This window comes from Coloeus monedula (genome assembly GCF_965178545.1).
Source record: "Coloeus monedula genome assembly, chromosome: 2".
NCBI classification, from domain to species: Eukaryota; Metazoa; Chordata; class Aves; order Passeriformes; family Corvidae; genus Coloeus; species Coloeus monedula.
Window position 1 is genome coordinate 74,471,760 of NC_138782.1, and position 24,264 is coordinate 74,496,023.

The window sequence follows — 24,264 nt, forward strand, 5'->3', positions numbered from 1 at the left end:
TTTGAACCTAGTGTGGGGTACTGAAGGGAAGCCAGGTGGATGGCAGAAGTGTGCCGTGAGATGCTGGGGGCAGCCCCCATGGCTGCAGAACCCACCTGTGCAGACCCTGCTCACGTGGAAGGGCTCATGACAACTGCTAATAGCATGACAGAGCTGTGTTGCAAAAAAGGGCACTTCTGTGAGCTGACATAACAGGTCCTTAAAGTATTTTGAGAGCATTTTGGGAAGATCAAATTCCTCTAGGTTACAAATAGATATGTAATCAAGATACCCCATAATGTTATCTTCACCTCCAGTGGAACACATTGCATCTCAAAGCCAAGGAGCTGGGGTTGTTTTCACCTGGGTGACCTTCCAGACAGGCCATGAATGGAAAAAGCAATATTGCTTCTTCCTTTTTCCTGGGAAGCAAGGGATCACATCACTTCTTATAGAGAAATTGAGTATGTAAGGAATGGCACTCAAACCCTTGGGGTTTAAGCTAGAGTCGTCTCTGCTCACTACTGGTCATTTATGGGGCATCCCCCCTTCTGGCTGGGGAAACCTGCATACTGGAGCTGATGGTAGGAATTATTTTTCTCCAGCCCTCCTTTCCAGTGGCTCCTGGCTAATAGCTGGAACAGGCTGGCAGGGAGAAAGCAGAGACAAGATAAGGCTGAAAGCAGACCCTTAGGATTCCCTCCTAAGTCAGTTAATGCCATGGGCAACCAATCCCCTCACACACCAATGTGGCTAAGGAGCGATGTTGCCAACAACAGATAGAAAATCCGTAACTGGGTTACGAAACAGTGGCATTAAGAAACTATCTAATGATCTGCAACGTGCCTGCTTTCCTCCTGATCTTGCTCCTGTGATCTGCTGAATGCATCGAGCAGAGATTTTCTACAGGGCACTTACTTACACAGGCTGTTTCCTGTGTGGATTTTACAGTGTCTAGTAAGATCTTGGCTCACCCACTGCTGGTCCTTCAAGCTGGTGCCCTCACAAGCCTTCCTCATCTAACAAGCTGCTTTCACAAAACCTGCAGGAACATAATTGTCTGTGAGCGCTCTGTGCCTTTATCTGCCTGAAGAAGCAAACTCAGCTAATGAACACAGCTGGAGGAAGAGCATTTCCTCTGCTTACAAAACTGGTCTGATTACATGTGTAGGTTTTTACCTGTCATGTCTTCTTTACTGTGCACAGCAGCTTTTCACTGCCTCACTGTAAAACATTAAGGACTAGAAACCCAGAGGGAGATGAGTTTTAATGCATTCAGGGCTCTTCCAAAACATCTGCTGCAAGAGTTGCCATCACTGCAGGGAGTGTACAGTACTCAGGGTGTATAGCAAAATACATAGAAGGAAATACCTTAACCTTTGCCTATGAACCCTACAAGGATCTAACTGGAAGCAATTACAGAGAGTATCAATGAAAAAAAATAAAGTATTTTATTAAAAAAAAAAGAAATTAACACAAAATCCTTTCCAAGAAAAACTAGAGATTTTGTCCATTTGTGGACTACCATATCATGGCACCAGGACATTTGGTGCTACTCACTGGTTGTGGCATTGTGTTACCTTTCTCTCCATTTCCCACATCAGTCTTTGTCAATGTTGGGGCAGAACTTCTTTCTAAGATATGCCTAATGCTTCCCTTGCATGTGATGCCATCACCACTTCTGTGTCACGGTTTCCCATAGCCTGAACTTACAAGCACTGAAGATGTGAGATTTTTATAGGATCACAGTTATGAGTGGCTGTACACTGGACTGTGAATCTGCAGAGGTGGGCATATTCCCATGAATAGGCATGATCAGCAATCTTACCTAACTCAAAGAGGTAACTTGCCATTAATGGTGTGAATAGGATCATCACAGTACCTGCCTTTTGATTTCACACCTTTAGGGTCATAACCCCTTGTAAAGCATGACCATTCCTGCAACTAATTCAGAATGAGATGCATTTTAAGTGTTTGCTCTCACATGTCTGCTGAGGGTCCACCCTCCAAATTCTGAGAACTCTATTATGTCTGAAATACTTTCCTGTTCCCAGGCTCTTCTCAGTGAGAACAGAACAAGAGGCAACAGGCAGAAACTGATGCACAGGAAGTTCCACACAAACATGAGTCAGGACTTTATGTGTGGGTTACTGAGCACTGGAACAGGCTGCCCAGAGAGGTTGTGGAGTCTCCCTCACTGGAGATATTCCAGAACCATATGGATGCAATCCTGTCCTGCTGAATGGATTCAGAAGGACCTCGACAGGCTGGAGAATTAGGTGGAGAGAAAACTAAGGAGGTTCAACAAGGACAAGTGTAGGATACTGCATCTGTGGAGGAATAACCTCAAGTGCCAGTACAGGCTGGCGACTGATGTGCTAGAGATCAGCTCTGCAGACAAGGACCTGGGACTCTTGGTGGGTGACAAGCTGACCATGAGCTGGCAGCACCCTTGTGGCCAGGAGGCCCAATGGTACCCTGGACTGCACTGGGAAGAGTGTGGCCAGCAGGTCAAGGGAGGTGATCCTGCCTCTCTACTCATCCCCAGTGAGGCCACATCTGGAGTGCTGTGTCCAGTTTCAGGCTTATCAGTACCAGAGAGACAAAGAGCTACTGTAGACAGTCCAGCAGAGATGGTGAGGGGCCTGGAGCATCTCTCTTATGAGGAGAGAGTGAGGGAGCTGGGCCTGTTTAGTCTAGGGAAGGCTGAGAGTGGATCTCATCAATGCATATAAATTTCTCAAAGGCATTTGTTAAGGGGGTGGTGCCAGACTTTTAGGTGGTGCCTTGTGACAGAGTGAGGATGGCCATAAACTAAAACACAGAAGTTCCACCTCAACATGAGGAAGAATTTCTTTACATGGAGGGAAGCAGAGCACTGGAACAGGCAGCCTGGGCAGGTCGTGGACTCTCCCTCTCTGAAGACATTCCACATCCACTTGGGCAGGTTCCTGCATCACCTGCTCTAGGTGCTGTCACCTACACCTTGGCAGGGGGTTGGGCGAGATTCAGACATCTCTTCCAATCTTAAGGAATCTGTGGCACGTGCTCTGAGACAACGCTGCTTCAGCAAAGAAGTTAGAACACGTACCCACAGCCCGCCCCCGCCTCCGCGCGCCTGGCCCAGGCTGTGATTGCTCGGATCCGAGATCCTGGGATTTAGTGATTCCTGAGGGGCGGTGCTTCGGGCCGAGCCAATCGGCGGCCGGGCGGGGCCTGTGGGCGGGCCCGCTCGTGACGCCACACGGGCTATGGTGGCTGAGTAGTGACACGTCTGCTTGCGCGGCCTGGGAAGGGGCGGGCGAGCGGGCGAGCGAGCCTGGGATCTCGCGGGATCCCGGGGCGGCGACACCGGGGGGCCGCCGGCGGCAGCGGGGACGGGCGGCCGGCGCGGCCATGGCGGGGCAGCAGTTCCAGTACGACGACAGCGGCAACACGTTCTTCTACTTCCTCACCAGCTTCGTGGGGCTCATCGTCATCCCCGCCACCTACTACCTGTGGCCGCGGGACCAGCACGCCGGTGAGCGGCCCAACCTCGGGCACTGCCGGCTCCTCCGCCCGCGCCGCGGCACGGGGGGCCGGGCCGGGCCCGTCGCGGAGCCACCGCGGCCGGGGCGCCCGTCCGGCCCTGCCCGCGCCCCCGGGTGCCGCCTGGAGGGGCGGCGGCCCCGCGCTGTGCTCGCCGGCGGCCATTTAGCGGTACCTGGGCCGGCGGGAGGGTCCGGGGGGCCGCCGCTCCCAAAGCGCGCCCGGCTCCGCGCCGCGGCTCCTGCAGAGTCATCGCCGCGCCGGGGTCCGGGGCTTTGTTTAGCGTTTGGGTTTTCCCTTGTCTTCCCGGAGTGTTTCAGGGTCGATGACCTGGATTTTAATCGTGGGGAAAGAACAAGCTATTGAGTTGGGGCCAAAGGGAAAAAGTTACCGGGCTCTGCTTTTATGTGCCATAAGGTCACACCGGCTGCGAAAATGGGGATTTAATATTTTCCTGTTGCGAATCACGGTTAAATGTCCGAAGGGCTACATTTCTATATCACCCTTCGGGATGATGCTTTGTGTCCCTCAACAGTGTTATAAAGTTTCTTTGAATAGTTCAGAATCTCATTTCCAAAGTAATTTTCCTCTTTGTCTTTCCTGCATCCCTCTATTCTTGGAAGCAGAAGGTGTTGTATACAGGGTGTACAGGAGCACGTTTTTAACAGCAGTTCTGAGGTTTAAAAGGCTGTAGAAATTGTGTTTAAAGGCTGGGTGCTAAGGGCTGAGTAAAACAAGGATGCTTGATGCTGGTTCCCATTGCAGAAACCTACTGACTTCTTAAGAACACTTGGACTTCGCAATCTGAGATGGATCTTTTTACATTCAGTATCTGGTGGTTATTTAGTGGCTTTGATGCCATTTTAAATGGCTTGCCAGGTTCTGCTTAACTTAGTTTTATATGTAGAAGAAATACCCAATAATGAACTCTTAATTCTGCACCTTCTAGTAAGGAGTAAGATGGATCAAATGTTGTTCTGGTGCTAAATCACAGCTGTTCATGGTGTTGGCTGGTGCCAGACACGCCTGTGGCTTCTGGCAGGGCCCTGGCTGGACAACCTCTTTGGAGGATTGATCTGTGCCCTCCAGGTACTTACTACCTGCTGTACAGCTGAGGAGTTAGTTCTCTCTGCTGAAAGGAAAGGTTCTCTGCCTCCTCTTTCTGTGTCCTGACTGTTGCAAGAGGGAGGCGTTACTGTGTGTAAAGGCGTTTTGTAATCTTTGGGCTGTTCTTGAGGAGCAGTGGATCAGAGAGAGAATATTACTTCTGTAACCTTTTTCCAAACATCAAGATATTTGTTTTATTTTTGTTCTGGTGAAGGGTGGGAGGCGGTGGGGGGGAAAATTCGCTTTTCTCTTGAATAATGCTTTACTTCCTCTGTTGTTCTTAGAAGCTGCTTCTTGGGAAAATGATTGTGACTTGTTTGGGATGCTGTGCAGAATGGTATAGCCAGCAGGGACACTCTGTGATGTTAACATCAGTTTCTGGCGGCTGACAGAAGCAGGAAAAGCTGTAGAAATGCTGTCAGACTTGAAAGCACTTTACTAGCCTTACACAGTTGATCTTCAGCTATTCTTACAGAATGGCAGAAAATGAAATCCTGACTTTGGAATATGGTTGTATGGATTTCACCCAGTATCCAAAGAGGGCTGCCATTAAGCATTACTGATTTCTTTCCATCTAGCCAGCATTGTCCAGTATATGGAGCACCTGCTGCATATTGTTCTGCAGTCAGTGCTAGATTTTTACAAAGCTGTGTCAAGCCATACTTTCCAAAACAAAAAGTAGATTTTGTTATGCTGTTGGTGCAAAGAAATGAGTCAACTAAGTGAAAATCACCAGTGGAAATGAAGGGAGATGGAAGAATGATTTCTGCCTCATAATTGTCTTAATGGATTTTAAAATGGGAATGTAGTCCAGTTTTTAGCATATGCATTAATGGCATGCCTACAGTCTCCTGATTGAGTTCTGTTCTGCAGGCTCTTTTTAAACAAGGAGTTGAGGTGCCGTGCAGGTCATCATTTGGGACTAGTGTTGATCTACTAAGTGAGATGCTATGAAGTAAATCTGCTAAGTAGTAGAACACTGATGTTCAAGTTGTTTTAAGTGTATGGCTCTTAGGCAAGTAATTTCCAGCAAAATCCTCCCAGATTTTCTCACAGCTTTTTGTATGTATTCAACCATGCCTGTTCCAGCATTTGAGCAAGATTTCAGGAATAAATTAAAACCTTGTGGTGATGAAAAATACTAATTGTTTAGCCACCACTTCTTCTTTTTAGAGTAACTCACTAGTTTAAAAAAACCAACAAAACCACATATTTCAGAAGCTAAGAGAAAGTAGTGTTGGAAAATTTCTCTTCTGAAAGCACAGGCTAACTCCTGCTTCCATTTATAAGCAGAAATATCTGCATGTTGATATGGGATGCTATTTTGATGCTAGTTTAGAGTGGAGTTTACAGTACTGAGGCACAGTACCGGGCCAAAGACAATAAGCTGTACCAAGACCTCTGCCCTCTGCATGTAGGACCAATTAACATTTTTGTTCTGGACTTGTGTTTTGCCCTACCTGTGCTGGAGAACACAGCCTTTGTTGCCCTTGGTGGACTTGGTGAGGTGCAGTTGTACTGGCGAGCTCGTTCAGCTCCAGCTGCAGGAGAGCCTGTGGGGAGTGAAGAAGACCAGATCAGAGGGAGCTTTTGAAGCAAATCAGATGCTTGTCCTCCTCACTTCCAGACCCTTTTGCAATGCAGACCAGAGCATCCAAAAGACACAGAGCAGATTCCTTTTTTGGTAAAAACTAGGTTGGAAGATGAGCTTCAGCTGCATTGTGTTGTAAGAGCAGACTAGAGCTAGTGTGAAGCAAGGGTGAAATGCTTATTGCAGGAAGGTCAAGCCATTGGTGCCAGCTGCTTCCATCTGCAAATGCACTGCCATGGATTGGTGGTATGTGATACAGTAGAGAGTGCCAGTGGAGGGAGAAGAACAAAAATCTGGGAGTTGCTGATGGCCTGTAACATTTTAGGATTTGCCCTGTGCTCTAGTTTTGTAGTAAATGCTCATAGAATAAATAAAACGCCCCAAAACTCAGTGTTTGTTTTTGCCATAGTGAAGATTGGAAAGTAAGATTGGATCTATATTGCTTTACTACTTCGAGGAAACTCAAAATGTGTTATCTGATGTCAGATTTGTAGTAGAATAGTTTTTTGGCAAGCCATTAAGATTTTGCTTTTAGTTCTTCTTAAAATAAACTTTTGGAAAGCGTTTTCAATACTACTGTCTGGAAGAACAGCATGATGTAACTTATGTCTCTAAAGTCCTGAGAAAAATTTGAGCTGCTTTTATTTCCTGAGTGTCTAAACCTGCTTTTTTCAGGCATTCTGAAAGAGCCCATATGAAGTGTTGCTGCAGGCTGTAGTAGGGGTTGATGCTAATATTTGGGAAGGTTTTGCTGTGGTGTGCTAGACACCCTGTGAACTGTCCCATAATTTCATTACCTCAGCTTTGAAAAACCAAACAAGCAGGTAATTGACTTTGTAAACCGGATTTGTACAAATGACTTTACCTCCTTGGTGTTCACTCAGAGCTAATAAGGCTCTTATAAAAGGTTAATTGTTCGGCTTTGTGTCTTGGACTGAAGTTTCATAATTGCATCAAGGTAGCAGTACTCTAACAGAGTTAAGTCTTGTATTTCTCCCCCTCCCTTGTGCCAAGTAGAGCACCTGAGCAGTGTATGGGAATGGAAGAAACTCATTTTAGCTAAAATTAATTTTTGGCCTTTTTCTTTTTCTTTCTTCTGTCTTACTTTTAATGTGTATTCATTTCTGTGTAAGACTTTGTGGGTACCTGGGATGGTACAGGATGTGACTGAGGGAAGAAGATGATTTTTTTTCAGTGTTGTTGATGGCTTCAGGTGATGGTGAATACGGCTTCAGGCTATATTGTTTATCCTTGACTTTTTAAAACATATATGTGTGTGTATATGTTTTTTTACTAAAAAAAAAAAAAGTCGTACCTTTTCTGGATTACCTCTGTTTTGGGAAAACACTGGTATAAATTTAGCCTAATTACTGTGAGGAAAACCATTGCAAGCACAAAAAATGTGGTTGCTAAAGTTATTCTGCTGCAGATTCATTCTTAACTAAAAGGTATTTTCTGCTATGGGAATTTTCAAGGTGTTTTCCAAAAAGTTAATTGTGAGAGTTGAAGGAAAAGATTTTTTTTCTTCTCTGCAGTTAGGGGTGGAGGAGTGCCCATCAAAGTATCTTCCTGTTGTTGGATTTGCTTTGACTTTTCGGTGTAAGCTCGTGTAGTTTAAACGTCAGCATCTACAAGGAAAATGGAGAGCAAGGGGTGAATTAATTTAGTTGGATAATGTGGCGGTTGTTGCACAATGCTGACGTATTTGCTGAACTTTGTGTACTTTTTGACTTATACCTATGCTGCTGAATTGAGACATAATTATAAAGCTGTGCTGAAACAGGTGGTCATAGATTGTGATGTGCTTTGTAGTTAAGTACATGTATCTAGAAGCTTGTTATTTCATCTTTTTTAGTTGACTGAGGTCTGCATTAAATAAATGATCCTGTTTTAGGGCATTGGGTATTCATAATTTGTTACAAAGCTGATGGAAAGAATAGAAGTCTCTATCCTGAGTTTTTTACAGCAACTTGAACAAAACAAGATGTTGAAAACAGTTCAAAAACCCCAAAGAATAACAGCTGTGAATGCAGGGATAATTCTAATACAAGTTTGCAGTCTCTTCTCTGAGAGAAAAGAGGCTGCAGCAGCTATTCTGTTTGGAATACAGATATTCTGCCTTGAAGTTTAAGGACATAAAAACCTACTGTAGGGAAGGAGAAAAAACAGATGAATGGCTGCATTTTTGTATCTAGAAAAAAGTCTTGATATGAAATGGATTAAAGCTATTTAGTTTACTTTAATTGTAGCAGAAATCCATACAAAGTCTATGGTGTTTTGGGGTTTTTTTAAAATATATTTGTTTGGCTTTTGTTTGTTTCTGTTTCTTGTTGTTGTTGTTCCCCAGCCTGGCTATATGTTGTCCTGTTGCTCACTACTAACACTTTTCCTTTGCACCCTCCTCTCTCCAATGTTTCTGTGTGAGATATAGCTAAAGTTTTCTTGAAGAACACTGGGCTAGTACAAAGAAACTTGAAATAATCTGGTTAAGGTGATGCCATGAAGATTTTTTGCCTTTTCTTTTATACCCCTGTTATACCTTTTTACAATTTCTGTATTCCTAGTGCTTTTGCCTACATTCTTGGACTTGTTTGTCAAGCTAAGAGACTAAACATTTTAGAAGCTTCATAGCTAGGGATCAGTGTGCCCCAGACCCCAAGGTCCTCTCCAGAACACATTCTGTAAACTGAGATAGAACCATCCAGGGGAACGTTCCTTGGGGAGGGGGGGCTCACTTGAGCCTCTCATTGGAGAATCTTTGATAGATATGCTAATTAGTAAAACCTATAATGTTATACCCAATCTTTGGGGACATACTCGGGGGGGTGCATTTTGCTGCATGTGACCTGGATGTGTGCACCTAAGGATCCTTAAAATAAATACCGAGGTAAAATCCCTTTTCCCCTTCTAACTGTGTGTTACTCTTGATTTTAAGACCAGGAAAAAGCATCAAAGGAAGGCAATTTCCTGCTAATCTTTGAAGTTCCTGTGCCTCTAGGAAGTAGCATAGTCAGTTAAGAGAACCGTAGTACTATTCCAGCCTTTTTTGTATTGAGGCTGGGCAAAGTATAGAAGTATTTAAAAAACACAGCTTACTTAGTGACTGTTAAAAGGGAGAATATAATACCATGTTGATACTTCATACTATTTTGTTAATTTTTTACTGTACTGCTATTTTGAAGCAGTAGGGCTTTTTGTATACTTCTGTAGATAGCACTTGGCACTCAAAACCTTGATCAGAAGTCCTGAGAAAGTTCTTCTGTAAAGGTTTGCTGTGTTAGGAACCATACTTCTCAGTATATCTGCCCACTATACTGGATATCTCTGTGCAGTAGCGTCAATAATGAAGGTTTCTCTGTAATTTGTTGGTGTATTTTTCATCTGTGTGTGTTGAGGCTGACCTCAGAGATTCTCATATTAATCCCCTGCTTTAAGATGCAAGTAGAGGAACTGAGGGTTTGGCTAAGGACAAACAGTGAGTGTGCAACTTGGATGTGACTCAAGCCAGCGTAGAGAATGCAGGCAGCACTTCTTCAGTTTTATCTGTAACGGAGTAATGAGCCCTTATACCTCACAGCAGCTGGGGTAGAGGAAGCAGCATTGCTGCTGCTCCCACTGTGGGTAAAATTCTTTTGTGCTGCTCCTAATCCTCTGATGTGAGATAAGCTTGATAGGAGTGGGTTAACTGTGATGCCTGTCCTTGCCCACAGCTCACTGCAATCTCATTAACCTTACTCCAAAGTATTTCACAGCATTTTGGTATTTGGTAATGCAGGATAAAGTACAGGATGCTGGTAAAGGACAGGATAAAAGGACAGTATAAAACCACAGGATGCTATGCTCATTGCTAATGTGGTGGATAAGCATGCATGTGAAAACTTGATATCTCTGAATATAAGCATTTTGTGCCCATATGTGTGTGCTTATCCTTTCCTGTTAATATAACCTTTCATCATTGTGTCAGGAAGTGGGAGGAGAGTCCATGAAACTCAGTCGTGCATTTAAGAACTGTTACTACATACAAATTGAGATTTTTGAGAGCTTGAGTGTACCATGGTTGACTTAAACAGTTTCAAGTTCAGAAAAATACTGTTTATTAGGTGACTGTTAAAAGGCAGAATATAATGTAATGGTGATACTTAACTCTGTTTTGATACTTTTTTTTCCCTATATTGCTGTTTTGAAGTGGTAGGGATTTTTTGAGAAACATTTGAAGAAGGGGCAAACATCGTGACATGTCACTAGTAATGCCCAGCAGTTATCTCTGAAAGTATTTTTCAAAACAAAGTCTTTGCACAGTTCTCCAAACTACTCTGTTATTTGGAAAAAAAATTGCCTGTGTTTTCATGGCATTTTTAAAAAGTATTGTAATCTTACTATGAGCACTGTAGCTTCCTAGCAGTAAAATAAAATTAATAGCCCTGTTTAGAGATTAGTTGAGTAGCTTCAAGATGGTCCGGAATACAAAATGCTGAAAAGCTTTTTTGTGGCAAGTTAAAGATCAAGCCATTACAAGAACTTTATCTTTCATTATGTTTATGTAAAAGTAAAGTAGTTTCTGTTTTTAAAAAATTCATCCTAAGTTATGTAAGCTTATGAAAATAGTGTACTGAAGGTTTTATTACATGCCTTGTTCATTTAATAGTTGCTGCAAGATTGTCTTGACTACTTACGTAGGTGACACTAAGATACCAGGATATACAGGCTATGTGTTAGAGAATTAAATTCAGTTATGGTTTCATGGGCAGCTAAATGGTTCTTGGAGAAGGAGCAGGAATTTTGAGAGAAGCGAGGTAAATGACAAGGAATAGAATCAATAGTGATTCCATAGTTTGGTTTTTTCTGGTTTGTTGGTTGTGATTTTTTTTTTTTTTTTTAAACTTGTGTTTCAAATTCATACCTGAGAAGAAGGGTTCAGATCTGCAGCAATTTGAACAAGTCTAGACAGGGGCTGCTGCTGCATCCCTGCCCCCTGTGGTGCTGCCTTCTCCCACTGTGGGGTTTATAGGCCTTTCCCTCAGTTATTAGCCAGGACTGACATGTGTCTCTGTGTCATGCTGACTAGGGTTGTGCTGGCTAGAAGTATGAAGGGCAGAGAGAGGCACAGAATAAGTACTTAATTTCTTTCCCGAGCATAAAGATTAGCGTCTGCACCAGTTTTTAAATAAGTATACAATTAAGAAGATTGAAGAGGTGTTTTCAGATTTTCATCTAGTATTTCTTTTACAGGAAACTGCTTACAAACATTTCAAATTCAGAGGATTGCTTTGTGATGGTTGGCTAGATGAACTGTTTGAAACTAGGATATTTGTAAGCATTGTGGCTTCTACAAAGGCTTACCAAAAAAGTTGCAAATACCCTTTTTTTCTTTAGAAACAAAAGAATGGACATACGGGTGAGATCAGGTGGGGGCTTTTATGTAGTATTAAAGAAGTGAATACCTTAAGGAAGGAGTAACAGGACAAGCATAAATGGTGCTTCCTTTGCATATTCTCCATGTTTCCAGTGGTTTTGAGTTCAGTAACTCTTTTGGTATAGCATCTATACCATCCTGTGTGAGGGAGGTCACCAGATCTGCTGCCCACACTGCAAATAATCACCTTTGTTTTGCAGCTGCTTCTGATGTTGCTTAACAATCCTTATTTGCTCTATTGGAAGAGGCAGTAAACATTCAGTCCTGTCTGTCCTGGCTGTCACTTAGGTTTGTTACAGCCTTCCATTACCTCTCCTTGTACTTTACTCTCTCCCACCTGGAAGATTTGTAGATTATATTTTGGACATAAATCTCCTTACACATTTGATGGCCCTTGTTCACCTTAATTGAATATTTTCTGGTTGTCCCTCTTTGAGAGGTGGGAACTAGGACTGTGTCATACTTGAGGTTTGTACAACCTCAAGGTTAGACATACCTCCAGCTTATGTTGTGGAGTAATAATCCCTTCCCTTTCTCATAGGAATGCCCTAAACACTTGCTCTGTTTTTTATTAGTAGTAAGCATTCAGCTGAGGTTTACGTAGAACAGTTTCTCACAACACAAGATTGCATAATGGTCAGCCTTGAGCTGATCCTTTTATATATAAAATTAGGATAGCCCCCGCTGCTCTGTACGTTTTCATACTCTCAATTTCATGTTCCATTCAGTAGTGCACTTGCTCAATCTTTACAATTCTTCAGGATGCCCTGTCCTTGTTACCCAGAATAAGTTAATATCATCCAGAAGCTTTATTTTACTGCTCAGCCTTTTAGTCAGATTACTTATTAGTGAAGTGTGAGTATTGTAGTTCCAGCACAGATTCCTGCAGAGCTCCTGGTGATTTCCTTCTGCTGTAGGAATTCACCACTCAATCTTCTAGTCACATATTTATTTTTGCAATAGTTAGATGGTTGTCCTGAAAGACTTCTAAGAGGAATGTTTAAAAAGCCTTTTGGAAACTACAGTCTGCATCAGGAGTATCTGTTCCATATGTTTACTTCCTTTAGAGGACTTCACCTTTACCAAAGACGTCACAGATGATAAATGGATGTATGGTACTTACCCTTGTGTCCACTAGTTCTGTCCTTTATTAGATTTTCTTCCAGGTGTGCATCAGAACAAAACTGACTACAAGCATTTTTAGTGATTGGTGATGCGCTAAGTTACTTTTGTTCACATTGGTTCTGGACTTAATGTGTTCTGGTTTCCTCCCCACACCAAACTGATAAAATTAAGCTAATAGTTAAGAGTGTGTAATCTTGGAGCTCAGCACTATTGTTGGCTTCATCTAAAATTGTTAACCTTGACTCATGTGGGTGTTGTTCCATAGTAAAATGTCCAGTTTTCTGATTCCTCTCAGATTCTATTAAAGTTTTGCAATGCACCTATAGGTCCACCTGTACTGTGAATTAGATAATTTAGGTGATAGAGCTTCAAAGTTAGCATAGGTAGTACCACTGACAGTTTTGTCAGAAACAGTACACTAATAGGAAGGACAAGGTTTGGAAATGGCTTGATTAGCAGTAGTGTAGTGTGGAACTGTGCCCAGCTGACTGTACACAGAAAGCCTGAGTAAGTAAACTCTGAAAAGAAGTTAACTTTCAAGATGTTGAATCACCTTATGTTGCTGTTTTTTAGAGCTGTTAGTTACAAATGCTGTCTTTTGGTCAGCAAATATGTGTGGAATTGTGGGAATGAAAAGTTAGGTTACTTTTTGTTCCTTTTAAGCTTAATCTAGTTGCTGCAAAACATGCTCTGGAAAAAAGCACCCTTGCTGTTAAGTCTTTCGCAGGTCTCTTTGTAGTTAATGAACTGCTTGGGGTTTTACTACTTAACATGTTACTCAAAACACATGATTTTTTTTTGCTTATTTCTATGAATATTTACTAGCCAGAAAAAAATCTCTTTGAAGACAATGGGAGTGAGATTTTTCAGCTATAAATGTTTTAGTGAAGAGGGTAACTTGGACAGGACCTCTTTATAGATAAATAATGAGGGTAATGAGGAGACTTCTTATAATAATAGCCATTAAAGTTAGAAAGTGTCTATCAGATCATTTAATTCTTCACTGCTATGGTCCATTCGAAGTCCTGAAACATGCTTTCCATTTTTAATTTTTTTTTTTTTTAAAGTAATCCTAATGGAAACACTAGTGGTTATTTGAAGACTTTTGGATTTAAGCAACTGTGTTTTAGAACACTCTAAAATCAATTTAATTTGCTTCATGCCTCTTAATTTGGGGTTTTACAGTAGAAGTCAATCCTATTATAATAAGGTTTGAAATTGCTTAGTATTTCAGAGGAGTTGCTGACTGTGAGTCTTCTGCAAGTTTGAATCCTGCCACTTAGTTGCTGGTAAAGATGGGTTCCTGCTTTTAAAACATAGTTATCAGTGTTTGTCAGTGGCTTTTTTTGAAAGTAAGTGTATGGGTTTTTTCCTAATCCTGTGATTTTTAAAATTATTCTCAGATAACTTACTATATCCATGTGGAGTCTTATTTTATAATAATTATCAAGGAAAATGTCAATAGAGTTAAGCAAAGATGGCCTAGCGAAGCAGTAGGGTAGCCTTTTCCTACTTCATCTGTTATACAAGAAATGGTTCAGTGCTTAAGTAAATTCGTTCAGAGAGCCTCAGTTCAAGACCTCAATAAATAAATTGTTCATACATTACTTAATTTCTGTTATTGTTGGAGTAGAAAAAAGCCCAGGAGTTCAGATTTTGCATATGTGTGTATATATATATATATATATATATATATATGCATGCCCATAACTGTTGAAAGTAAATAGGAGCCTACTTAGTGTGCAGTTTAGAGGATTAAAACTGTAGAGCCCTGAATAAAACCCAGCAAACCTGGAAACTCTTGAGAGTGTTTTGACTGAGCCTGTTGCCCTCAGTTTTAATGGATGAGATTTAATGCTTAGAGCCATGGTACCCCTGGGCTGTAACCTTTATTCAAGACTTGCATGATGTGTGTATTAGTTGCATCTCTTGATGCTTTCCACAGGTACAAGTTTTCCATTCAGGTGTGGAGAGAGGACACTACACACTACAAATGAGTTTTGTGAAAGTCTGTTTTTAAAGTGATCTTGGCATTTCCTAGGGCTGCAGAACTATGTTGCTCTGTGTTCTTTGCTGAAATAAGCAATTTTCTTGCAAAACCATTCTCCTTTAGATGAATTGTCTGCAGCTGGTGGGCAGAGTGTTTCATGTGCACCTCCTCCTGTTTCGTTTTCTGTCAGAGTCCACTGGAGCTGTATTTTAGACTATGTGACTTTGCTTTTCTTAGTAGCCTGAAGATAGAAAGAACACAGGAGGCTAGGATGTGTTTCTGTTCTTTCCTGCTGTTTGAGGTAGAATGATGGGAAACTGGTGGCTTCCATGTATTCTGGATATTGGCTTTTCATTTGCTTTTGGCTATCCTAATAGCCAGAAATGATACTGATACTTTAAGACTTTTATATGCTTTAGATAGAAGTACTGATGCCAGTAGTCTTATTTGTGGTAATTTTTTTTCCTAAAAATGACCTTTGTTTGTTGCAGCTGAAACAAGACTCTGGAGATTAAAACTTTTCAGTATAGCTGCAGCTGTGTCTCTTTCCGTTCTCTCTCTTCAAGAATTGCCTGTCTCCAATAACAATAAATGTGTAATCTTTTCTCTTTTCTCAGACAGATGAAAAATAATCTCCCTTTAGGGTTTTTTGGGTTTTTTTTAAGCACTTTTTGGAACCTCCAGAACCTGAAACAAAAAGATTAGGTCTAGGTAGGGATCATTTGTCCAGCCTTCCTAAAGATTTGGTGTATCCTCCTGTTTCTTTGGAAACAAGTATGTAAGATGGGTGAACTTCAAAACCAAACGTAAGCCGGGCATGGCTGAGTTGTAGACACGGGTTGAATGTAATCTCTGGAAACAGCAAATCCAACCTGTAATTAGCTTCCTTCTCTGTTTGTGTGTCCTGTGTCCTCACCCATTATGTGATTGGTAAATGAACAGAGGTTGAGACAGATGTGAGAAATTTTTGCCCCATGAGGATGATCAAACTGTAGAATGGGTGGCTCAGTGAGCTCTGTCTTTGAAGCTACTCGAAAGGCCTGCAGCCATACCTCGAGCAGCTGCTTTGTTGACCCTCTTCTTAGCAGCAGGGTTGGATTAGGTGATCTCCCGAGGTCTTTTCCACCCTTTGCAACCTGTTAGGTTGTTCTGTTTTACCTGAGAACTGTGTAGTCTGTGTTACCTGTGCAGAAAAAGCAGACACCTCTGGCTTAACGAACTGGATATTCAAGAGGCATGCATAAGTTCTGATCAAGAGAAGTTGATTGTTTACTTAAACATTCTCTAGTCATACCTGTGTTGTTGCCTGGAGTACCAAAGAAGTGACTGCAACAGTCAAAAAGGGAAGAGCAACCTATATCATCTCCCTAAACTTCTGTAAGGCCTCTGACAAAGTCATGAAAGAGATGACACTCAGGTTTTCTTTTGTAGCAGTACTAGTTGTATTTCTCAAACTTGAAAAGTATATTAAGATGTAGTTTTGGCTGGATATTCACATACATTTTTTAAATTATTATAAAAGGCACTTGGCAGAAGCCTTGTGAATAAGAATTACGTTGGTGAAAACCTGCTTGTGAATCTCAGGAACTTTGGATGCATCCAGAACAATGTGGAGGGAAATAAGGCAAGCATGGGATGCTTCCCCAAATTATTTACAGAAATGAAGTGGCAGTCTACATCCTCATGTGAGAGGGGTGCTTTAACAGCACCTTGATGCATGGGTTAGTGTTAGTGAGATTAACTCAAAAGCCCACGGGTGCATTACACCTTTGCTTTCCAAGGCTCTTTAATGCCTATTGCTAAAACTGTAGGAGAGGTTCACTGTTGTGAAGGATTTTGCCTATCGAATGAGAAGTGATTTTGACTAGAGGAAATGCATTTCCTCCCGCCCCCCACACACTCATCTCCCTTTAATCCCGTATCAAAGGATGTTGTGTGATGTACTCTTACGCTGTAATGGGAAGCCATGATCTGGACTGAGAAGAAAGAAGAGAACTCTTGTCTGCCTTTAAAACTCTGAACCTCTTTCCCCTGACAGAATATGGATTCCAGAGCTAAAATCCAAAGAAGGAACAGTTGATATTTCACTGCAAAGCTTTACCTTGAGCAGTATGTAAGGTATTTTACTCCAGTGTGATCAGGGTCTGCAGGATATTGCAGGGCAGTGTGCCAGTTCTGTGGCATGGTAAATCCACTTGTGTAAAAAGGAAGCTCCTTTAGTCAGACAAAGACAAAGCAAAAAAGATATGATTTATTCACAACTTGCTCATTAGTAATAAGTTGCGGCCTTTGTTAAGCGCAGGAATTATGTGGTATTCTGGCCTTTGCAAGCCTTTTTTGGTTTTTTTTGAGTTTTTTTTTTTGGTTTTATTTTTGGTTTTTTTTTTTTGTCTTTCCTTTCCTTTTTTTTCTAAACTTTTTCTTCATTTTATAACTTTCTTTTTCTATTTTTATCTTCTTCTTTTTTTTTGTAATATTTTGCTCTCTCCTTTTTTCCTTTCTCTTTTTCTTTTTTATTTTTCCTGCAACCACTGTCTTCCTTACAAGATAAGTATTTTCTCTGGTGCAGTTGCAGGCTTTGTTTGTAAATAAACAGGAAGCTTGTTTTTCCCAGATACAGTAGGAATATAGCTTTCTTAGTATGGTGTTTTGCCATTTTAGGATTTCTGCCTAAACTGGGAGTTATGCTGTCTGTATTGCTCCTCCTTTTTCCAAGTAGCTGCCTGTTTTTGAATTCCACAAATTAACATGTGTTAATGATGACATATGACAGAGGAAGTGCCTCAGGATAGCTCCAAATAATTTGAGTGGTCTGGACTTCAGCCTCAGTTTGGGTAGGATTTGATTCTTTTTATCTGTTCTGAAGAGATAACTGTAAGCAATCATTCACCTTTTTAGTGCCCTGTTTCCTTTTGGGGTTGTTAGTAAAATGAGACCATTGCCATCCCAGGATCAGAAAGAGATGAATAGGATGCTTTTGCTTTGATATTGTTTGATCAACTGTGATTAGATTTGATCCAGAGTTGTTCAGATGCATGTGTAAAAAATGCAATGGCTACTTAGCATCGTGCCTTAATTTGGTGTTTGGCTGAAGAGATCCCCTTGTGCAGCATAGCAGTTCCAGGACTCCATTTGCCAAGTATTCAGAAGGCTTAATTTTTGCTCATACTGCGTGGCTCAGGTTGTTGGTTTTGGTTTTTTTTCCTTTTGATGCTATTGTCAGACTAGTCACAAAACATATCTTCTGCAGCTGATACTGGAAGGCTGTTCCAAAACCTCAATTCAGAGATTATTGTAAACTACATTTAGTGTTAATTTTTATTTGACTCTCTGCCAGCTCTTCAGTTTATCTTGCTCAACCATGTTTCATTTCTCCAAGGTGCCTTCCTCTAGGGCATTTTTGGAAGGCTTTTGGTATGGTAAGGTAGAAGGTACTGGCAATTCTTGCAGGGAGGATGCAGAGTGGGGAAAGGAGAGGGTCATCTGGTCCTTGGAGGGCTGGACAGTTGGCAGGTTTGAGAAGTGGGGCATTGTGGCATAGGTCTTTGAAGTCAAGGCACAGCAGCTTGTTAAAACTGCAAAATCCTAGCAAAACCACTAAAAGGCTCAGGTGCTGGTCTGGGTCCGTGTGGTTGAACTGATGAAGAGCTGGTTTCATCTTGCTTCAGCACCAAACAACTGAATTGACTGACAGTATTTGAAACAAATGATTTAGGCTTAAACACATGTCTTCTGTGAGTCTTCTGATGCCTGAGTTACTCAAGTATAATCACTAACCTTTCCATAAAAGCACTGCAGTATGGCTCATAGTTGTCCAGTGACCATTTAAAACCTTCAGAACACTTTCTTCCCTGTTTCTGTTGCAAAGCTTTTTCATCCTTATGACTTAATTGTGAGTGTAGTCTTTAATGGCATCAAGTTTGGTTGGGGTTTTTTTTTTGAAATACCTATTCTTTGTTTAGTTCTGTCTCTTTAGTTTTGCTTTAAGTTTGTAATTTAATTTTAAGTAACAATTAGGTTCTGGTTGTGATGGATCCAGTTTTGAACCAAGACAGATCTCCCACAATTGTTGTCTTAAAATACAAAAAGCAAAGACAAAAAGCCAAATTAATTTACATTCTACCGGTAGGGAGTGAGTTTTTTCAATGTTTCTGTTGTCTGCTGAATTTTTCCTTCACATTGCTTTCTAAAATCTTACAAAAGTAAAACTTAGTGGGGGATTGCTTAACCAAATTTTAGTCATATTCTTTTTTTGTTTTGAAAGTTTTGTGTTTTAGGTTTGTGAACAATCTTTGCAGATCAGGAGAGCTGCAAAATACTTGTGCAGTTTATCTGTTGCCCAAGACAGTTAAAGAAGTTTGGAAGCTTATTTTGAAGCATGGCAAGAGTTGAATCAGGTGCAGGGGATTGAATTATCCTTGATTATCACTCTCTGTCTTTGGGGGTGGTGGAACTACTAATATAATCTTTACAGGAATTGCATCAAACTGTTTAATGTCATATAAAGTTTTGGGGAAGCTATACTCTGTAAAATTAGGTAGTTCAGAATTAAGCTGATACACTTCTTTTCTGGTTCCGGTACCGTGTCTGTGCAAGCTTTAATAGTTACCTGCTTTACCAGTTCATGGATGGCCACATGTCATCTGAGTTCCCACTCTATTTCTGCCAAATCAGCCAGAGTTTGAAATACCATCCAGTGCTCACATCTAACCTGCCTTAAATCTGAACTCATGGTTGATGTGGAGCACAATGGTCATGTTTCTCTGGCCTCAAAGAGTTTGGTGATTGCTAATTGAATTCTACGTGTTTCATCTGAATTGTGTGCTTGCTTAGAAATTCGAGTAGATCAACACCATATCCCACCTTCCAACACCTTCAGAATAACTAAACAGAGGTTGTCACTGTCTTCCACTATTACCTTTTAGAAATCAGCCAAATAAAAATGTCTTTGTGTATCATAACTGTTATTTTAGTTGAGTTCAACACCAGGCTGGATGGAGCTCTGAGCAACCTGGTCTAGTGGGTGGCATCCCTGCCCATAGCCGGGTGGCTGGAACTAGATGGTATTTAAGGTCCCTTCCAACCCAAACCATTCTGTGACTCCATGAGGGCATCACCTGGTCAAAAGTGCCAAGTTGAGATTTAAGACTTAGTAGATTATGACCGACATGTGCCTTGGATCAAAGTTGTTAATATAATTCCTGTATTTATATAATTCATTATTGTCTTTTAAATTTCGTTCACCAGCAATATCTAAGTGTGTTGACACTGGATGAATTTTCTGTAGTCTTGATTCCTTCTCCTTTAGTCTGAAAAGGACCAAGTGATCTTATTCTTTTGAAAGTAAGGTAATTAACAGTGGCATCCTCACTTCAGAAGTGTTACAGGTCAGACTGCATAGTTTATGGATAGACAAGTTACTAAAACAGGAGTTTAATTATAACATATAATTTCAGTACTTAGAGAAATTCTGTACAAGTTACTTGCTTTCCATTGTACTTTTCATAGTATAAAAGAATTCGTTGACCAAGACTAAGTTGGTCCTGTTTAGCTCTGAAGTACAATAAAGCTCTCTTAACAGAGCTTCCATGCCTCATCATGGTGAGTTTGACAGTATAAATACAACTTCCTTCCAGCCCCTTCCTGTCCTGAAAGGACTATGGGAGGAAATCTTGTTGACTGTCATTAATGTGAGAACTCCCTTGCCAAGGGCATGTATTACTGAGCTGCATGGCTTATGAGTAGCTGCTATCTTAATCTTCCTTCCTTTTCCCCTTCAGCAGAAAAAGGGAAAAAAGGCAGCTTATAAAAGCAGATGTCACAAAGAGGAAGAAAATGCATCATATTTTGAATTGAGGAAGGAGCTGTTGCTCTTGCTGTACTCTTTATTTGTATACAAACACCAGTTTGCCTGTGGGTTTCTGTTTGTTTGTTTGTTCGTTTGTCAGCTACTGTATGTAGGAAAAACATATTGAAATGAGAAACTTTAGGAGTTGAGTGGCAGAAGCAAATTTTACGGGTGCATGTTAGACAGACAAGGGCTGGCTTCACATGTGATGGTTACTATGTGGCATATGGAAAATAGAATGGATTCTTTTTAGGTAGAGAGAGTAGTCTGACCAACATCTTATGTTTATGCATGTGCAGCGTCACTTAAGTGGATAAAAAGCATTCTCTTCTCTGGTAATGCTGGACCTTCTGTTAGTCGTCCAACTGACCTTGTACTGCCTGCTTGGGGTGAGGTAAGCACGTTTGTTGTTCTGCATTTTGTCAGCTTGGTTAATCACAATCTCTATTTTTATAGAACAAATTCGATTAAAGAATATAAGGAATGTGTATGGAAGATGCTTGTGGTACCGCTTGCGACTGCTAAAACCGCAGCAGAACATAATTCCGACAGTGAAGTACGTACATTTCATTTACACAACTTTCCATTAAAGCAATTCTTACTATTTTTTGAAAATAAAAATGTATTGGTTTGTAATCAAAGCAGCAGGAATTAGTTACTTTTGCATCACTAAAGAGACATTTGCAATCTGCTGTATTTGAATAATTAATAGGTAATCATTATTATCTAGTAGGGCTTGAAATCAAGATGTATGCTGTTTGTCCTATATAAAGATCTGATAAATGAGACCAGTGAGCCTCAGCTGTAAAAAAAACAAAAAAAAAACCCCAAAACCAACCAAACAAAAGAAGTAAACAATGTGTTTATTTGTTCAAAATAGTAATTTTTCCTCACTGAAATTAGTGGTGCTAGTGATATTTTTTTGATTTAAATATTTAGCATGTGAACATATATATTCGAATAGAAAAGAATAATGACTTTGTATGTTGAAGGTATATGGCTTTATATCCATCCGGTCTTTGTTGCTCCCACCCTCAAAATATTTTGCTGTCTGTTATGCCCCTGTGTCAGCTTTTTGTGTTTTTTTTTTTTCTTTTAACACATTGTCTAGGTTTAAGTTAAAATTGTCCTTTAAAAATAGGAAATACTAATGTATGCCTGCTGAGGACAGACAGTTAAAGAACAGAAAGAGGCTTTGTGGTAGTGGATTGTCCTTGTTAAAAACTAGGAGAAAAAGTGGTATTAAAACTGAAATGCTAATACCTGCTTTAATGTTTCTTATTGTTTTAATACTGTTTCTTGAAGAGTGTTATTAAATGGCTTCTAATGTTATTAGAATGGTGCTAGAGCTAGTGGATTTATGTATTTAAAAAATCCCTTTCTTCCGAACAGGAAAATAGTCCTCCTTGCTGGCTGGGCGTTATTTTTGTTTCTTGCATACAAAGTTTCCAAAACAGACAGAGAGTATCAAGAATACAACCCTTATGAAGTGTTACATTTGGATCCTGTAAGTAATAACATTTTTCACTAGTCTACTACTGTAACTGTATATTCTGTGTGTAGATGTCTAATCTTAGACTTATTTTTTCAAACAAAGTAAGTTTATGAATCTGTCTAGTGTTTTTGTTCTTTTTTGGCATGTGAAAGCTGCTGCTGCATATTATAAAGTCAGTTGTTATGTGTTTTTTGCCTGTATGTGTACCAATTTATAACTTTTGTATCTAGCTCCTTCAAAATTCTAGTAATGTAGCAAGGTGGGTTTTTAAAATCTATTTTGAATCTTATTCTGATGTTGTTTTCTGCTCTTTGTACAGGAAAACAAAAAAAAATCTTGTTTGTATGCCCTGTGTAAATCTTCTCAATAGCCACTTCTAGGGATGCTGACGAAACTGTATAAACAAGAATGTGAATTCATTTGATTTATAGTTTTTGTACGAAACAATACTTCCCTTGTAAATGAAAGGTTTCACTGAAGGGTGTTGGTGATGCACATTTTGATGTAGTGCAGGCTAGCTTGAATCTCAGTTGTATCTGTCAATGCAAGTAACAAATTCTAAACAGTGATACCAGCCTATACTTTTATTAAACTGGGATGAAAAAAGATATAGTCCTTATCTAGAAAATAGATGCAGTGCTTTGTTTATACTGAAGGACTGATTCAAAATGGATGCAAAAAATTACATATCCCAAGGACAGACCTTCTGAACTTCTTGTAAACTCTTATTTAGTCTTGTCAAACTCTTTCTCTTCATCTTAACCACAATACCTCAAGCAGATTCTCTGCTTATGTTAATTATTTCCTGATCCAAGGCTCTGCTTTTGAATAACAGTAGTCATCTTTCCAGTTCTGGAGTCTGAGGTATGTTTCACTCTTGAGAGTGAAGAAAGTACACTGTGGATCCAGCTCAGCACAAGAATATGAATGAGGTTTGAATGTACTTGTTTTGATTAAACATGATGTATATTGTTAGTGTGAGAGAGCTTAATATGTATGTGAACATCAGCAAATACATCTCTTGCCTTTAAGTGGTGTTGACTGTCAGCAGAGAAAAGCAGCACCTTGTGCTAAGAAAGCCATTGTAGCAGGTTAAGTAGTCTGTAGCCTATTTCTAGCTAGACAGGTAGAACACCTGCCTGTCATGTCTAGAGCCAAGTTACAATTCAACCCCTGCTCAGCTCCTCTGTGACTCACTGATTGCTGACTTGATTCTCTCACTGATGCATAGGAAGGAGCAATACATATTTTTACTGTTGAATGGTATCTGTTGGACCCATGCAGTTTAAATGTTCATATATCTGGGTTAACTTTGATTAAACAAATCAGGCTAGGGATTAGGTCATCAGGATTTTCCTTTGTTATCTTTGGGAAATTTCTACAAGGAGCAACCCAGAGGGGAAAGAAAGGCATGTATGTAGTGAATTACAATTTTGTGTTTATTGATGAAAACTTGTACACATGCTCAAGACACATGCAACTTACGCAGGCAAAGAAACTAATTCTGGAATGACTCAAGAACTGAGGGATGGAGCATGTTGTCATAAGGACAAGCTGAATGAATGCCAGAGATCTTAAAAGGGCGATGAAGAGATAGTGGTGAAAATAGATAGTTGAAGTAGGGCTCAAAATAAGAGTTCAAAATTTCAGAGTGTGTTTCTTTTATGTATTTCTTGCTATCAGGCAATTTCTTTTAAATCTCTTGAAAGACTTTTAGTTTGGACTACGTGAAAACTAGCAGCTTTCTTCTGTTACCATTCAAGTGGAACTTTGAGAGTTGTTGCCAACCCTGCTGATGAAGTGATACAGATGCTGAAGTGTAGTTAGATGATGGAACTGTTATTGTTGTTAAAAAAAAAAACAAAAACAAACCACCGGCAAACCCCCCCCGAACTTAAAAAATGATTGAAGATTGAACTTAAAATGGTTGCAGATGCAAGCACTTCAAAGTTTTGATGCACGCTAATTCATTTCTTCTTTGCATTCACACTCTAGTCAAGATTATTTTTTTATTTTATGTTAGCATATCAGTTTATAACAAGAGGCTGTTTTTTTTCTCCAGAGAAGAACCACAGCACCAACAAAGTGAAGATAATGTACATACACCTGATTTTATATGTAATATCAGCAGTGTGTTTTGAACATAGAATAGCTCTTTTTGAAGCACATCACTTGAATTCACTAATAC

At 40.3% G+C, this 24,264-nt stretch overlaps 1 protein-coding gene across 1 annotated transcript in view; it reads left to right on the plus strand.

Annotated features, from left to right (window-relative positions):
- The first annotated feature begins 3,297 nt into the window (after positions 1 to 3,297).
- SEC63 (SEC63 homolog, protein translocation regulator) overlaps positions 3,298 to 24,264 on the plus strand; it is a 59,274-nt gene continuing 38,307 nt past the window's right edge. Inside the window, exons 1-3 of the mRNA XM_082301920.1 lie at positions 3,298 to 3,499; positions 21,038 to 21,137; positions 21,974 to 22,088. Coding sequence (XP_082158046.1) covers positions 3,376 to 3,499; positions 21,038 to 21,137; positions 21,974 to 22,088 — 339 coding nt within the window. The 5' untranslated portion in view covers positions 3,298 to 3,375. The remainder of the gene's footprint in view (positions 3,500 to 21,037; positions 21,138 to 21,973; positions 22,089 to 24,264) is intronic.